The sequence below is a fragment of the Canis lupus genome, chromosome 2, assembly GCF_003254725.2.
Source record: "Canis lupus dingo isolate Sandy chromosome 2, ASM325472v2, whole genome shotgun sequence".
NCBI classification, from domain to species: Eukaryota; Metazoa; Chordata; class Mammalia; order Carnivora; family Canidae; genus Canis; species Canis lupus.
Genome location: NC_064244.1, coordinates 52846232 through 52864543, shown reverse-complemented (window position 1 = coordinate 52864543; position 18312 = coordinate 52846232). Strand labels below are relative to the sequence as shown.

The following is an 18312-nucleotide window of genomic DNA, read 5'->3' as shown; positions in this document are numbered from 1 at the left end:
CCAACCTAAATGTCACTGGTAACAATAAATGACAGAGTATATCCATTCAATGGATTATTGCACAGCAATAAAAATGAGTGAAATTCTATGATTATATTAAGAAATCCTGAATTATACACTTAAATGTGTTATAGACTGCATGTTTGTGTTCTCCCTAAATTCATGTTAAACCAATTTAAATGACTATGACTTAAATCATAGTCTCCAGTATGATGGTGTTTGGAAGTGGGGCCTTTGAGGTGACATAGGTTGTGAGGATGGAATCCTCCCTCATGAATGAGATTAGACTCCTCATAGTAAAGATTACAGAGTATTCCTTTTGCCGGGTCTGCCACATGAGGTTATAGAAAAAGACAGTTGTCTATGAACCAACCAGGAAGCAGTCCCTCACCCAATAGTCCATCTGCCTCACCTTGATCTCCAGTCTCCAAACTGAGAAATAAATTTATGTTATTTTTTTAAAAAATATTTTATTTATTTATTCATTAGAGATACACAGAGAGATAGAGGCAGAGAAACAGGCAGAGGAAGAAGCAGGCTCCATGCAGTGAGCCTGACATGGGACTCGATCCCGGGTCTCCAGGATCAGGCCCTGGGCTGATGGCGGCGCTAAACCTCTGAGCCACCCAGGCTGCCCAAATTTGTGTTGTTTAAAAGCCACCTAGTCAGACCACCTCTCTCTGGTCTCTCATTAATAAATAAATAAAATATTAAAAAAAAAAAAAAAGCCACCTAGTCTATGGGGTGCCTTAGTCAGTTAAGTGGCTGACTCAATTTCAGCTCAGGTCATGATCTCAGGGCCATGGGATCAAGTCCAGCACTGAGCTGTACACTCAGTGGGGAGTCTGCTTCTTTCTCCTCGCTCTCCCTCTGTCCCTTTTGCTGTTCATGCACTCTTTCTTTCTACAATAAATAAATTTTCAAAAAAAAAAAAAAAAAAAAAAAGAAAGCCAACCAGTCTATAGGGTATTTTTTGTTATAGCAGCTCAATTGGACTAAAGGAACGAATCTTATGGTATATGAATCATATTTCATAATTTTTTAAAGATTTATTTATTTATTCAGAGAGAGAGAGAGAGAAAGGCAGAGACACAGGCAGAGGGAGAAGCAGGCTCCATGCAGGAAGCCCGACGTGGGACTCGATCCTGGATCCCCAGGATCACACCCCAGGCCACAGGAGGCACCAAACTGCTGCGCCACCAGGGCTGCCCGTGAATCATATTTCAAAAAACTGTCATCTGGGGCAGCCCAGGTGGCTCAGCAGTTTAGCACCGCCTTTGGCCCAAGGCCTGATCCTGGAGACCCAGGATCGAGTTCCGCGTTGGGCTCCCTACATGGAGCCTGCTTCTCTCTCTGCCTGTGTCTCTGCCTCTCTCTCTCTGACTCTCGCGAATAAATAAATAAAATCTTAAAAAAAAAAACAAACCCCACAAAAAAACTGCCATCAGAATGAATGAAATATATACATATATAACATGCATCAAGAAGGGCGAGTTTCAAACATAACACTAAATGGAAAAAGTATGCTGTAGAACATACACGCAATATAATTCTATTAACACAAAGTAAGAAACTTGCAAAGTTAGACATTAAAAAAAGACATACATACATACATATGTGGAAAATAAAGAAAACCAAGAAAACAAAAAACCAAATTTAAGATGCTGACTGCACTTAAGAGTAGGGGGGAGATGGGGATACAAGCAGGAGGGGCACACAGGGCTTCAAAGGTATTGGTATGGTTTTGTTTTGGGGGCTGGGTGTTGGATACATGAATATTCACTTGATTACTATTTTATTTATCTGGGGGGGAGAGAGAGAGAGAGAGAGAGAGGAAGCATAAGTTGGGGGAGAGGCAGAGGGAAACTCAAGCCGACTCTGCGGACTGCAGAACCCAGTATGATGCATAGCTTGATCCATCACCCATGAGATCATGACCTATAGAGCTGACACCAAGAGTTGGATGCTTAACTAACTAGGCCACCCAGGTGCCCTCACTTTGTTATTATTTAAACCTTTTTATTCGTATTAACTTTCTTATACGTATGAAATATTTACAAAAACTGAAAAACATGATCACTAGCCAAAACAGGGCTTACAGGATCTAAATAGTAAGATTTTTAGCCACTCTTTAAAAAAATTTTCATTTTTCCTCTTAATAATCTGTAGTACAGAACACAGAAGTGGTAACTTTAATTCTATTAATTATGAGACACAATTTGTGAAAATAAATATATCAGCAGAGTAAAAGCAACCTAAAATAAGATGGCTATGGAATACTGAGTCTTTCTGATCAAGAAATTGCATGGGGTTAGGCATCCGACTCCTGATTTTAGCTCCTGAGATGGAGCCCTGCATGGGGCTCTGCACTGGGCATGGAGCCTGCTTAAGATTCTCTTCCTCTGCCCCTCCCTCTCCCTCTCTAAAAAAACCCCCACAAAACACTGTAATTGTAATTTCTTTTTTCTTTAAAAATTTTTTTTAAAGATTTTTATTTATTTGACAGAGAAATAGAGCCAGAGAGCACAAGCAGGGGGAATGGCAGAGGGAAAGGGAGAACCAGCCTCCTTATGACCTGAGCCCAAAGCAGATGTCTGACTGAGCCATCCAGGCACCCTTCTTTTCCTTTTTTAGATAAAGAGGGAGGGTGTGCAACTTGGGGTGGGGGGTAGAGGAACAGGGAGAGAGAGAAAAATCCCAAGCAGGCTCCATATCCACTGTAGAGCCCAAATGGGGGGACCTCACAACCCTGATATTATGATCTGAGCTGAAATCAAGAGTTAGACACTTACGTAACGGAGCAACCTAGGCACCCCTGTATGGCGGCTTCTTTTTTGGTTTATTAAATTAAATTAAATTAAAATAATTTGAGAGAGAGCACACGAGAGCATATGAGCAGGGGAAAGAGCAGAGGGAGAGAGGACAAGCAGATTCCAATGCTAAGCATGCAGCACAACATGGGACTTGATTCCAGGACACTGAGATCATGACTGGAGCTGCAATCAAGAGTCAGGAACTGGTGGTAGTGAGGGGTTGTAACTTAGGAAATAGAGGACTAAATAAGGAGTCAAGTAAGAATTTAATAATTTTCCGCCTTTCTTCCCGATCCTAACATGTAGGGACAGTGGTTTGATAAGGACAGTGGTTTGATAACATAAAGAACAAAACATAATTTCATTGTAAATAAATATAAATTTTAGAGACGGTAATACTACCACTCAATCATATTCAAACATAAAATGAAAAAGCTCTCCCGAGCTGAGAAAATTCAGCCAGCTTTCCTATCATTCCAGGATAGTGCTGTTGTCAAAGACAATGACATGACACTTGGAATTATGCATACTCTGCATCTGACAAAATACAGAGTAAACAAGCCAAAGAGGCTTCAAACCCAGAAGCTATTCTATTGGTTATAAGATGGGAAAGAATTTTCACAAAGCATTTCCCACTTATTATTTTCTACTCTGCTTATCCCACCAGTTCCTTCAAAATATCCTTCTTTTCACCGCTTATCTCTCATTATCATATTCCCTGCTCTCGCCCATTCAATGGCCAGGTACTTTTTCTTACACTTTTAATCAGTCAGTAAAACTCTTTAAACATAGAGAAGCATTAAAAGAATGTTAATGCACAGTTGCACGTTATAATTCCTATTAAATTAAATGGCCCTTAAGGATTTTCCCTCCTGAACTGATCTGTTTACATAAAAAGATTACTCTACATAGATCTAGGGGAATATGAGAGTTAACTCATCTTTAACCTGATGATTGACATACCATTCCCAAAATATTTGTTTATAACCATAACTTGTGTTTTCTGTGGGTATTAGAGCTGTGCAAAAAAGAAAAAAAAAGTGTTTTTAAAGATTTTGCTCTCCTACTGGTTGATTTTATTTACCATCAGACCTTTCAGTTTCTAAAAACAGTTGCTAAAAAGGATCACCAATAGGGGATCCCTGGGTGGCTCAGCGGTTTAGCGCCTGCCTTTGGCCCAGGGCATGATCCTGGAGTCCCAGGATCAAGTCCCACGTCGGGCTCCTGGCATGGAGCCTGCTTCTCCCTCCTCCTGTGTCTCTGCCTCTCTCTCTTTCTCTATGTCTATCATAAATAAATAAATAAATCTTAAAAACAAAATAAAAAGGATCACCAATGGATAATAAAAAACCACCTATGCTAAAATTTCCTGAACCTGTTTAGATTCTTAACTAGTAAAATACCAGGACAGATCATGAACAATACATTTAGTGTTCACAAAAAGCTAGTCCACAAATTACACAGGTTCTCTCTCTCTTCTTTTCTATACACATAAAAATGTATGTGAGTTGTATCCAATACTATAGGAGAGAAGCATTTGCATATAACAACATAAATATTTGACACAGAATAGAAAATCAATATTCAAAATTAAGAAATATAAGTAAACATTCAAAATATGCACTTTTATTTACCTTAGTGGTCCACAAAGAGTGAGGCCAAAAAACCACAAGAGTGAAATGATACACCCAGCAACCGCATGTTTAAATATTTTGATCCACTATAGATGGAAACAAAAAGTTAAAAACTTTAATCATATATGTTTTGCTAATATCTCAACATCTTAAATAAAATACACAGGGAAAGAAAATAATGGTAGCACTTAAATATTTTAAAGACTAAATAATTACATATTTTAAAAACATAATCACATATTTTGAAATTAAATAGAAAATGTTAAGATCCCTTGACTAAATCTAGATTTGTAAGACAGTATTCTGCTTTTCATTTTCTATATTCTTGTCTGTTGTTAGATCTTGAAATCTTTTTTGATGGAATACACATTTCTGGGGTTTTTTTCATTAGTTTCTCACTAGTTTGTTAGGAACACACGATGTTTTAGTCTTTAAATTCTTTCCCATCAGATATTCTGAGTTTCAATTACTTGAAAAGAGAGAAAAAAGGTATGATGGGGTTTAAAATATTAACCCTATTTTTAAAACATGCCTGGTCTCTAAAACAGAGGTTCATAAATTTGTCATTCTAGTGAAAAATCAAGGCACAGGTTTCTAAGTTGTGGCATAAAGCAAACTAGTAGTACGGTACGACTACTATCTAAACCATGATAATATGAGGTGACTATACAGAAGCAGGACATTTCTGGTAGGCAGCCTATACCTCAGGTGCCTAAAGAAAATAATGATGATGATGAGGGCCACAGCTAATACATATTGTATATTCACTATATGCCAGGCATTATTTCAAGAACTTTCAATGTACTAATTCATTTTTCCCTCACAGCTCCATTACAAAGGTATTATTACCTCCATTTTATAGGTGAGAAAATTGAAGGAGGGAAAAATTAAGGAACTCACTCAAAGAAAGAGTTCATAAGGAGGACAAATAGAACATGAATCTGTCTGACTCTGGAGGCCTCATTCTTAATTTCTATGCTTTATCTGCCTCCTAATGGCATTTGTCCTACACTCCTGGGCATGTCTCCAAGTCTCATTTATAAATCTTTCAGAATAGGGTCTTATATTAAAAAAAAAATTATTGTATACCTTAACATTTTCTACCCTTTTCTCCATTTTTAAACATTGTTATATTAATACTTTATTCTTGAAGCCTCGATACTGAAAGGCAAGTCAAGAGCAAGGTAACTATGGAAATGTTCTTAAATGTGTACTTAAATCATTTGTTAAGTAATCCTGATCAAGGAAAGGGCAGTGTTTCCTGGCCCAGTGACTAGCAAGCTGCTAGGAAAAAGAGGACTGTACAAAAAACTCACCTGGTGTTTGGTAATACTTTTCCCAGAAGAAAATGGCTTTTGAAACAAAACCATAAAGAATGCAGTCCTGCGAAAAACAAAACATTAATATATTAATATTTATCTTATATACAAAGTGTGATGTTATGTAAAGATACTCACTTTAAACAAACATATTACAACTTGAAAGGTAGGTTACCCTCTAAAAAAACTATACTGGAGAACAATAGTTATTCTAATAATGCTTCCACTACAATATCTGGGGAACTCTTATTTTGTAATTGCCTTCAGAACCAGTTCACAAGCCATGGAAGAAAGGGGTCTGTTTTTTCATATTTTGAAATACCCCCCCCAAATTCCTATCTTCTACAAAACTTAATAACAAAGATTGAAATAACATAAATGAAGAATATCCCTCCTTTCACATTCCCAAAATGTTTATATAAAAATGTACATACAATTGCTTACTTAAAATTTCCTAGTCAAGAATCTCCTTCCATAATTACTAAAATTAACTCCCGGGAGTCTTTAACAGATTTTTATTAACAGAGTGGTCACTATCAATCTCAACATCCAAAGAAATTTCATTCAGACAGTTTCTTACTATGTGCAGAATAGTGTAAAATTTATTTTATATGAGGACCCTGTATTGTGAAGGGAGCATAAGTGAATAAAACCCAGGACAGTTTAACTTAGAAAATAAGGAACATCTGTGCCAAGACAACTCTCAGGTACCTGCTGGAAGGCTGAACTATACCAGTGGTATGGTCTGGGAATCTCTAGAGCCTGGAGACTCTTTTAAGGAGACCATGGGGTCAAAGCTATTTTTATGAAAATACTAAGAAATTATCTGCCCTTTTCACTCTTGGGATGTACCACGGAGCTCTTCAGAGGCTAACTAATATAAGGTCCAGCACAGATTGAATGCTGAAGCAGATACGAGAATTCAGCAATCTTCTATCAAGCTGAACATTAAAAGAAATGTGCAAAAATCACTTTAACACAAACTACAGTACAAGTCTAGTTTTGGAAAGCTATTATACAGCAATCTTTTACAGAAAAAGTAATTCTCTTCGTACCTCTAACGTCAGGTGTTTTATTTTTAAAAAAATTTATCATACGTTTGTTAGGATGAATAAATAGCACAAAATATTTTATCTAAAATTTCCTAAAGATAATCAGTTAAAACAGGAGTTCCAAATAAATAAAACATTAAGGAAAACACACACACTCACCCAAGTTTTAATATAAAAATGAACTGAACAATGTGAACTGCTTTCAGGATATCATATGATTCAAAAAGTCCCACAGCCTTCAAAAATTTAGTGAAACATAGTAACACAATATATTTTGTTAATCTGAAAAATAAAAGCAGAAACAAGTTTCAGTATCATTAAAATCACAAAAAACTCTGTAATATATTTTTTCTTATACAATACGAATTATAAAACCCAGATATTCATATAAAAAATGAAACAAACAAAAAACCCAACTCACCATCTATGTAGCTACCTTTTTTTTTTTTTTTTTTAGAGATTTTATTTATTCACGAGAGACAGAGAGACAGAGACAGGGACAGAGGCAGAGGGAGAAGCAGGCTCCACGCAGGGAGTCTGATGTGGGACTCAATCCCGGGACTCCAGGATCACACCCTGGGTTGAAGGCGGCGCTAAACCGCTGAGCCACCCAGGCTGCCCTCCAGATTCTTTTTAATATATAGAACATAGATAGATAGATAGACAGATAGACATAATCTGTTAAAAAAACAAAAAAGAGGCCAAACTAAAAATAAATTATGTTCTTGATTAATTGAATTGCCCAGATTACTTTGCAATCTGCTTTTTAAACTCAACAGTTACCTCAAGCAAAGAGAATACAAACACCAGGCTCTTACCTGCAATGAAACTAGAAGACCACAATATAAAACGGAACAGAGGAATAGTAAACGCCTTGGGTTTACCCCTCCTCTGCTTTGCTATGTGACTGAGATGAGAATCTAAATTGAAAAGTCAAGCAACCTGCCCTACAGGGTCCTGTAAAGGCTCAGGAATCTGAAGCACCTCAGAAAGGGCTGGAAAGTTGAAAAGAGGAGCAGTATCAAGCAGTTCTCCAGGTAGTCAGATCCCCACATTACCACCCAGCACAACCAGGCAACTACTTCTCAAACACGACAGAAAACGAGGCTTAGTCTCTGGAGAGGTTTAGAGTAAGGCAAAAGAGTAGAGAGATGAGCTAGAATAAAATCATGGAAATTAAAAGGAAATTTCCTTAACTCCACCCCATCTCTCTTTTCTCTTTTACTTCCAATATCCTAACAGCCAGGTTGCAATCTCTTAGCAGAACACTTATAGGGATCCTCCTCTAGAGACAAGTCCCACAATGGTATTCTAGTTAGCTTTTTAGGCCTCACTCAAATATGAATGGCAAACAACGATAATCCTTTAAGATAAGCTTGAGAGACCAAACAAAAACAATAAATCTAAAAGATAAAGGGATCGTAGGTAACAGCAGAAAACAACTATAAATAATATTCTGGGACATAAGAGAATACTGAATGTGTGAAAAAGTTGGGCTGCCATAAAAAGAAAAAAAGGAGCTGTGAAAAAGAAACTGAAATTAGGGACGAAATTACTAGTTTTTTAGCTTAATAGTCTTCTTTGATCATATACCGTCCAGCAGTAAAAAAAAAATTTTGCACATGAAATCCATTATTTATCTGTATAAGTGTGTACTACTGTACTGATGTTATATATATTATAAAACATATACAAATTTGAAAATTTAAAAAATGAGATAAAAAGTTAAGGAATTCTTAGTATTATTTCTTTCACCCTAGCAGGATAGCTCGTGCAAGCCACTCAGGAGATGACTTTTTAAGTTTACATCAAACAGGTGTTACTAGATTAAAAACGAGATGTAGAGAAAAAAAATTAAAACAACAACAAAAAGGATGTGTGAGGGATGTCCAAGGCAGCACACTGACAGGCATAAGTCTCTATCAATGGGAGAAAAAAATACAAAAAGCAAACCCAGAAGTTTATTTTATTTTTTTTTAAACCCAGAAGTTTAAAAGAAACTCAAGTCATTCAGAGTTAAAACAATTTGACGTACAATGGAGATATCAGTGTACAAAAGTATAAAAACTGATGTTTGTGTGATGGTGAATTAACAAGAGCTAAACTATTATTCAATAAACAGTAATCTGATTAAGGCGGCATGAAAAAATATATTTTAGGAAGATTTTGATACAATTATTAAAATAAGTTTCAGTCCTTGAAAGAATGAATCTCAGCATATTCACCATCCAACATGGCTCATTTTCTGTTTTAGTCCAGATATCATACTAAACTGAAAAAAAAAAAAAAAAAAAGATTTGGAGCAAAGTGCTTTTTCTTATCATGAACACCACCTAGGGGCCATTTATTTACTTAAAGATTTTATTTATTTATTCATGAGAGACACAGGCAGAGGGAGAGCAGGCTCCATGCAGGGAGCCTGATGTGGGACTGGATCCAGGGCTCCAGGATCACTGCCCTGGGCCGAAGGCAGGTGCTAAACTGCTGAGCCACCCAGGGATCTAGGGGGCCTTTTATAGCGCAATCTAGGAATTATTTTTCCCCTGGGGATTTTAACTATGTGATAATTAATTACCCTAAAGCTAATAAAAATGTTATGAACAATTTAAGTCACATCCTAAAGCAGTTCCTATTTAACCCAGTTGTTGAATAGAATAAACTTCATTAATACTTGTTTAAAAGATCAAACGTATTTCCTGAGATGGCAAAAATGTTCTATGGCTTAGGGTGCCTGGATGGCTCAGGAGTTAAATATCTGACTCTTGATTTTGGCTGAGGTCACAACCTTAGGTTAATGGGATCAAGCTCTGTGTAGGGCTCTATAGTCAGGGAGGAGTTGGCTCAAGATTCTCTGCCCCTTCCACCTGTGTGTGATCTCTAAAAATAGATTTATAAATCTTTAAAAAAAGATTTTTATTTATTTATTCATGGGAGATAGAGATAGAGAGGGGTGGGGCAGAGACCCAGGCAGAGGGACAGGCAGGCTCCATGCAGGGAGCCCAATGCAGGACTGGATCCCAGGACCCCAGGATCACACCCTAAGCCAAAGGCAGATGCCCAACTGCTAAGCCATCTAGGCGTCCCAATACATACATCTTTAAGTTATACAGGTATACACATTTATGAAAAATGCAAACTTGTACTTTTTAAATCTATGCATTTTATTGTAGGTAATTAAAAAAATTTAAAACATTTTCTTTACTTATTTGAGAAAGAGCAAGTGAGAGAGAAAGAGAAAGAATGAACAAGCTGGGGGGGGGGGGGGCGGAGCAAGGGAAAGGGAAAAGCGGATTTTCCTTTGAGTAGGGAGCCTCCATCCCAGGATCCCAGAATCATGACCTGAGCTGAAGGCAGAGGTTTAATTAACTGATCTACTCAGGCGCCCCATACCACAGGTATATTTTATCTCAATGAAAAAAGGCGTACTGGAAAAATAATAAAGTTGTGGCTATAACAACTACAAAAAAATCAAGTGTATTTTGTTTTTGAACTCTCTGCAGACTGGCTAAAAACACAGGACAATAAGGGAAATCTACCAAATTTCTAGGAATTGTTTAGGTATGAAAGTAAATGTACATGTGCTAGAAAAAACTGAACACTAACATTTAAGAACTGAGGAAAACCTTAGAGATTCTCTGGCCCAATTCCTCTCATGTTATAGATTGGGAAGTTAAAGCCCACAAAATTAGCTAGGGTCTAGCCCATGTCTCTTAAGCGTGCACTTTTTAAATTTTAAATTTTAAGTAGGTTCCATGCCCAAGATAAGGCTTGAACTCACCACCTGGATATCAAGAGTCACATGTTCTACCAACTAAGCCAGCCAGGTGCCCAAGTATGCTTTTTTTTTTTTTTTTTTTCCCTGAGAGAGCGAGAGAGAGCAAGTGCGAGCCAGGATGGGGGTAGAGGGAGAGGAAAGCAAGAATCTTAAGCAGGTTTCTTGTTGAGCAGTCCAATGTGGGGCTCAATCCCAGGACCCTGAGAGCACGACCTGAGCGGAAGGCAGATGCTTAACCGACTGAGCCACCCAGACACCCCTAAGTATGCTCTTTTTAGTATGTCACACAGAAAATCAAAGTTCATCCAAAGGCTTTGAGGGTTCCTATACTCTAAATTGTTCTCAATTATATATTCACAGTGGCCTACACAAACAGTAAAATCTTTAAACATGAAAGACAAAATGCATATTAAAACCTAAGATTAATTTCTTTCTAGGCCCATTTAAACCAGAGAAAAAAGTCATACAAGACTTTAGTACATCTAGTATACTAATGATATTATGTTAATTAAATATTAAGGTCAGCACAGCAATTCAAAACTAGCCAATGAAAGTAACAGTTGAGCTAGAAATCCACTGTTTATTAGTTCCTAACACAGGAACCAGCATTATATGTGCTCAGTAAATCTTTATCAAATGAAAGAATGCTAACTCTACAACTATACTTGTATGATAGAGCAGTACCTCATACAGTAACATATATAGTGCAATAATGTACTACATTAAGTGGCAGTCAAGCTTCTGGCAATTTGAACTATTAGCAACGCAGCCATGGACTCAGAATGAAAAGAACAGAATGAAAACAAGTAGACAGAGATACTCCAAACCTCAAGTGTCTTACCCTTTAAGCTCTTGATTAGGTGTAATAATAAGGCAGCAGGACAGAAGCAATGATAACAAAGAACAAAAATGTCAATACAGGAAGGGAAAAACAAAGACCAGGAAAAACCGAAGTACATTAGAAAAATCACAGTAGTCTGGGAATTCTCAATGTCAGCAAAGAGCCTTATACATTCTCCATGGGGCTAGTTAGCCATTCTCCAAATATTCTTTGCACACTTAGTATGTGCAAGATGCCATACATGGCCAATGAGGCCTAAAGGAAGATTGACAGGGTGGCTTCAAGTATAGCCTTCCCTCGTCCTGATTAAAGGGCAAGATGCAGCTGGAAATACTTCTGTCTTCTTTCTGCCTTCAAGGGAGGATTCTTTATCTAAAAAATCTTATTGAAATCTTAACATTATCTAAAAGTATTATCCATCTTCTAACAAGCCTGAATATGAAAGCCAATATACCTTGGATGGCAGAGAGCAAAGATAAGGAGTGTGGGTCCTAGATAGTATCACTGAGGTACTGAGTAAATACCTGCAACCTCTGATTTCTTTTATGTGAGAATAGAACTTTATTTGTTTTTGTTTTTTTTTTTAATATTTATTTATTTATTTATGATAGACAGAGAGAGAGAGAGAGAGGGGCAGAAGAGACACAGGAGGAGGGAGAAGCAGGCTCCATGCCGGGAGCCTGACATGGGACTCGATCCCGGGACTCCAGGATCGCACCCTGGGCCAAAGGCAGGTGCCAAACCACTGAGCCACCCAGGGATCCCCACTTTATTTGTTTAAAGTTCTCTTAGGTTACTCACAACTAAACGTGTTTCTAGGTGCTATCTGCGACACTTAACGTGTAATGGAGACTGTCTGCGAGGAGTCTGAGGCCTAGGGAAGACAGGCAAGCATACAAGTATCTATGTAATCCAAATAAGTAATGGAGTTTTAGTTAATTAATTTTAAAGACTTTACTTTTTTTTTTGAGAGCGAGCGAGCGGGTGTGCATGAAAAAGGGGGAGAGGGAGAAGCAGCCTCCCCACTGAGCAAGGAGCCTGATGTGGGACTGGATCCCAGGACCCTGAGATCATAACCTGAGCTAAAGGCAGTTGCTTAACCAACTGTGCCATCCGGGCACCCCTGGTAATGGAGTTTTAAAAAGACAGTAGACGCAACTAACTCTTAAGTTGGTAAGCAAAGGTCCGTCTTTGGAGTTTGAAATGGGTAAGTGTGTATTAAAGACTAAGTAGGAATCTGGGGCAACTGAGTGGCTCAGTCGGTTAAGCATTTGGCTCTTGATCTTAGCTCAGGACTTGATCTCAAATTATGAGTTCAAGTCATGCTTTGGGCTCATGCTGGGTGTGGAGGCTACTTAAAAAGAAGAGTAAGCAGGAATTACAAAGCAAGAAAAGGAAAGCGTATTTCAAAGCAGAGAGGAGCATATTTGAAAATACTAGCACTAGGAACAAGCCTTTGAATAAATGACTGTGTTTCAGCTCAGTTAGCCAGATGATAGAATGCTCAGGAGTCATCAAGAGAAAGGTAAATTATATATATTTAACATACTTGTTTTAACAAGATGGGGCAATATGTGAAATTATTGCTAAGTAATTTCTGTTTAAAGTTCTTTTTTTTCTGTTTAAAGTTTTATTTATTTAAAGATTTTATTTATTTATTCACGAGAGAGACAGAGAGAGAGAGGTAGAGACACAGTCAGAGGGAGAAGCAGGCTCCACGCAGGGAGCCTGATGTGGGACTTGATCCCGAGACCCTGAGGTCACACCCTGAGCTGAAGGCAGGCACTAAACCGCTTAGCCACCAGGGATCCCCTGTTTAAAGTTTTAATAAAACTTCAAAAATCTGGCAAGTCATAAAGAATATTAATTTAAATATAACACCTTTTTTTTTTAAAAAAAGATGTATTTATTAACTTTAGAGAGAAAGAGCATGAGTGGGAGGGGCAGACAGAGAGACTCTCAGACACCACACTGAGCCTGGGGCCAGACATGGGGTGCAATCTCACGATCATGAGATCACAACCTGAGCCGAAACCAAGAGTTGGACACTCAACCAACTGCACCACTGAGGAGCCCAAGTAAAATACTTCTTTTTATTTTTAAAAATACTTCTTGATAACATTATGATTATAATCTTCCCGACACTTTATTCCTTTTTAAATTTTTTTAAAAGATTTTTTATTTATTCATAGAGACAGAGAGAGAGAGAGAGAGAGAGAGAGGCGAGACACAGGCAGAGGGAGAAGCAGGCTCCATGCAGGAAGCCCGACATGGGACTCGATCAGGGTCTCCAGGATCACGCCCTGGGCTACAGGCGGCGCTAAACCGCTGTGCCACCGGGGCTGCCTTTTTTTAATTTTTAAAATACAGAGATTATAAAAGTAATTTCTGAGCTGCTGCTTGTTATTAAAGTTTTAGATAAAAAAATCATTCCTATTTTCCTCCTCATAGGTGGCCAAGTAGTCCCTGTTCTAAATCTTTTCCTTTGCATCTTCATGTATAGACAGACACATGCTTATTTCACATATTCACATATTTACAACTGTACACGTTTTGACATTGTTATGTGAGTTTTCCTGTAATATATGCTAAAGATTTTTGCTACCATTATTAAATCAGGAAAATTATTCTAACATTTAGTTAAAACCTGGACTCTGATTTTTAAAGTCTCATTAACGAAGTCTGCTTGGGCTATAGCTGCGACCCTAGCTAAGGCCAAATAACCATATTCTAGTTAAGTAGATATTTTTAGTTCATATTGTGCAGGGAAACAGTGAACAGCTTCATTTACTAAGAGGGAAAGATCAAGGGGGATGGCTAGGAGAGGGAGGCTCTTCAACAGGGGCAGTGGCCCTCGAGCCACTCACTCTGGGCAACTCAGGGATACACTCCACCTACTCAAATGATAAATCATTATTCCTCATTAACAAGTTCCATCAAATGTTATCACTGGTCTTTTATGTAAAGGATTACAAAAATCTCTGGTTCTCTACACCTGGAATTACTGAAACTTGTGTTTGGGTTTAAATGTGCTTCAGAGGCTTTGCCCACTGCAGCAGTTCATGGTTTCCAGTAAACAAAAAACACCCCGAGTGTGTGAAATGCGTGAGGTTTAGGACAGCTGACTCCCAGTTCAGTTATTAGTTGGGAAAGTAAAATTTTTCCTACATCCCAGTTTCGTGATCTGTGAAACCAGAGTCCTGCTATGTAAACCGCAGCACTGGTGTAAGGATAAAGTGAGGTGCTCTATTCAGAGCACAGTGAACACAGGTGTTCAACAAATGTTGACTGTCCCTCTCTTTCCTGCAAAGAGGCCTTACAGAAGCCAAATAGAAACATTTAATACAATTCTTTTTTGGAGCAGCCCAGGTGGCTCAGCGGTTTAGCGACGCCTTCAGCCTGGGGTTTGATCCTGGAGACCCAGGATCGAGTCCCACGTCTGGCTCCTTGCATGGAGCCTGCTTCTCCCTCTGCCTGTGTCTCTGCCTCTCTCTCCCTGCGTCTCTCATGAAGAATGAAAAATCTCTTCTAAAATAAATTTTGACTGTTTCCATAAAAAAGAAAAAAAAAAGCAATTCTTTTTTTGTGAATTCTGCCATCAGAATATCCACAATTAAATGATTTTTGAACTAGTTTTGTTGCGGATTATAACTAGTATTTGATTATCAGTCTACAATAAAGGAAAATTCTTAAAATTTCAACCACCCGAGTTAAATTTGATTTTGCAATGAACTACAACAGAAGGGCAGTTCTGCCACACAAATAATACAACAGGAGAGCAAAAGACTGCCACACCTACTTATGACAGTCATCTCTCGAATAAACAACTTTAAACTCTGCTGAAAAATCATCTCCAGTCGACAGAGAAGTGGCAAGAAGTATAACCTTTACCTGGATTCCCTCACTGTTAATTGTCCCATTTGCCTTATTATCCCTCCCTCTAAATACAGGCTTTTGGCCCTCAACTATTTAAGAATAAGTTACTTACATCCATCACACTTCTAGGGCACCTGGGTGGCCCAGCGGTTTAGGGCCGCCTTCAGCCAGGGCTCACCCTGGAGACCCCGGATCGAGTCCCACGTTGGGATCCCTGCATGGAGCCTGCTTCTCCCTCTGCCTGTGTCTCTGCCTCTTCCCCTCTCTCGGTCTCTCTCATGAATAAATAAATAAAATCTTTAAGAAAAAAATCACACTTCTATATACCGGGATTTTCTAGGAATGTGGACATTTTCCTATAAAACTGGGAAAGTTGTCAACCTCAGAAAATTTAACATGGTTATGACACTTTATCGCCCGTAGTCCAGCTTAGTTAACAGACTTATTATTACTGTCCTTTACTGCGATTTTTCCCCCTCTACCACCAAAATCTAGACCGGAGTCGCCGATGGCACTTACTGGCCCTGGCTCAGTAAACAGTATCTGACGCGCTGTTATTTGTAAGCGACTAGAAAAATCAAACCACAAAAAAGGCAGTAGATTTAAGTTCTGTTCCAGCATTTTACGCGTTCTCTCCTGTTTAACTGGAAAAGTTGTATTAGCAGTGCTGTTTCTTCCTTTCCAAAGAATTTTTCAGGACCCTCTTTACATCTCAAAACAAGTATTCAAGAACGGGGGAAAAAACAAAACAAAACAAAACAAAACCAAAAAAACAAACAAACCAACCCCCCCCCCCCCAAGCTCATTAAACACGAAGACTGTGAATACCAATCGCAACACCCCCCGCCGGGCCCTACAGCCTGTGCATCTCTGACCCCACCTGAGAACTGCAGACAGATCAAGGACGCGCTCGCCAGCGGTTAGTGCATTTACCGCTCGGAGGTGACCGGGGAGACGGGGAGGGGGCGGGTAAGGAGGAATTTTCTCTTTCTTCTATGACTTTTTGTAGCGTTTGAGTTTTTTTTTTTTTTAATTAAAAAAAAAAAAAAACAACGTGCACGCATTTCTCATTTAGTAATAGAATCGAGTAAGCCAGGGCAGCCCAGGTGCCTCAGTGGTTTAGTGCCGCCTGCAGCCCAGGGCCTGATCCTGCAGACCCGGGATCGAGTCCCGCGTCGGGCTCCACGTCGGGCTCCCTGCACGGGGCCTGCTTTTCCCTCTGCCTGTGTCTCTGCCTCTCTCTTGAATAAATAAAATCTTAAAAAAAGAACCAAGTAAGCCGGATCAAACACCCCGCCCCCCCGCCCCGGCAGGTGCGGGGCCAACCCGAAAACCGAGGTCGGTCCGTCCGCACTTTGGTCTCTGCGCCTGCGGACGGTGCCGCCGCCCGTGCCTCGCGCGGGGAGAGCCCTCCGGTGGCCGTGACCCGGCGGGCCGGGCAGCGGCTAACGGTCGGCCGGGAGAGCCAGGGGCTCGGGCACCGCCCCCTACAGCAGGCGACGCGGCAGCCGCTGATACACAGGGAGGCACAGGGAGCCGAGCCCACGGCGCGGCGGGCGGCGGGCGGGTCGCCGGTGCTCCGCGTCCAGGTCCGAGCCGCAGGGCGCAGGCGCGGGCCCGAGGCGCCCCGGCCACGCCGCGCACTTACCGAGCGCTGGGCACGTCCACGGGCCCGAGGCCCCCGCCGCCGCCGCTGGGGCCGGCGAGCACGTCCCCGCCGTATTTCTCCTCCATCCCGGGGCTCAGGAGCCGCCGCCGCTGCCCCCGCCGCGGAGTCTCCTCATGTCTCGCCGCCGCCGCGGATCAGCCGGCGCAGGCGCGTCACTCCCCCATGGCGGCGGCCCCGTCGGGTCCCCGCAGGCCCGGCCGCCGCCGCCACCGCCTCCCAAGCACACGCGCGTCGCGACTAGGCCGCGGGCACTTCCGGCGGCGCCGGCTTCCCCGGAGGCGCACCGCAGCGGACGTCGCCCGGCCACGTCATCCGGCCCAGCAGCCCCCGCTCCCGGGGGAGAGCCCGGGCTGCGCCTGCGCACCACGCGGCGTCCCGCGCCCCGGCCCTCCCTTAGCCCCGCCTCCCGCGGGCTCGGGCCACGCCCCCGCTCCCGTCGGCCCCGCCCGCCGTCGCCCGCCCGCCCGGCCTCACCTGTCCCTGCAGCGCCTGCAGCGCCACCTCGGGGCCGTCGGGGGTACAGAGGCTCCTGGCACCGGCAAGAGGCCGGAGGAAACGGACGACGTGGGACTCAATGGGATACAATATCTTTTTTTTTTTTTTAAGATTTAATTTATTGATTCATGAGAGACACAAAGAGAGAGAGAGAGAGGCAGAGACACAGGCGGAGAGAGAAGCAGGCTCCCTGCAGGGAGCCTTATGCAGGACTCCATCCCGGGACCCCAGGGTCACGACCTGAGCCAAACAGATAGATGCTCAACCACTGAGCCCCACCCCCAGGTGCCCCTGGAATAGAATATCTTTTGAACTTCTGGCTGCTAAACCATGTGCTTAATCCTGGCACATCATTTAAACCTGGCCAGGTAGAAGCAGGCCTTATTAGGCTTATTTTTCTGTTGCTAAAAATTTTAGGAACGTGGGCTCTCTTATCTGTATTTGCGTGAGTCCCAACTCTGACACTTAGTAATTGTGTCACTTGGCCTTTCTGTACCTTGATTTTTTTTTTCAAATTCATAATATAGGAATAAAAATATCTATATGACAGGGTTGTTGGGAGAATTACTTATGTTGTGTGAAAAGCGACTCCAGCAGTGAATGGTACACGGCGATCCGTGAATGTTAGCTGGTATTACTCATAGAGAAATCGAGGACTGGGAGATGGAAATGGGGTTTGGAGCAGCTTACACTGCTCTATTTAGCTTGGATATACGTAAAGAGTCGTAGTAACATAAAAAAGATTGGGAAATCGCGGTGCCTGCTGGGGCTTCACAATCTATTGTGAAAATATGTATTTGAGAGCAAGGCCTGATTGGCAACATTACAGGTTTTTTTT

General features: G+C 41.0%; 1 protein-coding gene across 1 annotated transcript in view; it reads right to left on the bottom strand.

Annotated features, from left to right (window-relative positions):
* SLC30A5 (solute carrier family 30 member 5) overlaps positions 1–17249 on the bottom strand; it is a 38016-nt gene extending 20767 nt beyond the window's left edge. Inside the window, exons 1-4 of the mRNA XM_025448276.3 lie at positions 16959–17249; positions 6978–7100; positions 5764–5830; positions 4448–4533 (exon numbers count right to left, since the gene is read on the bottom strand). Of these exons, the coding sequence (XP_025304061.1) occupies positions 4448–4533; positions 5764–5830; positions 6978–7100; positions 16959–17044 (362 nt within the window). The 5' untranslated portion in view covers positions 17045–17249. The remainder of the gene's footprint in view (positions 1–4447; positions 4534–5763; positions 5831–6977; positions 7101–16958) is intronic.
* Between the last annotated feature and the right edge of the window lie 1063 nt (positions 17250–18312).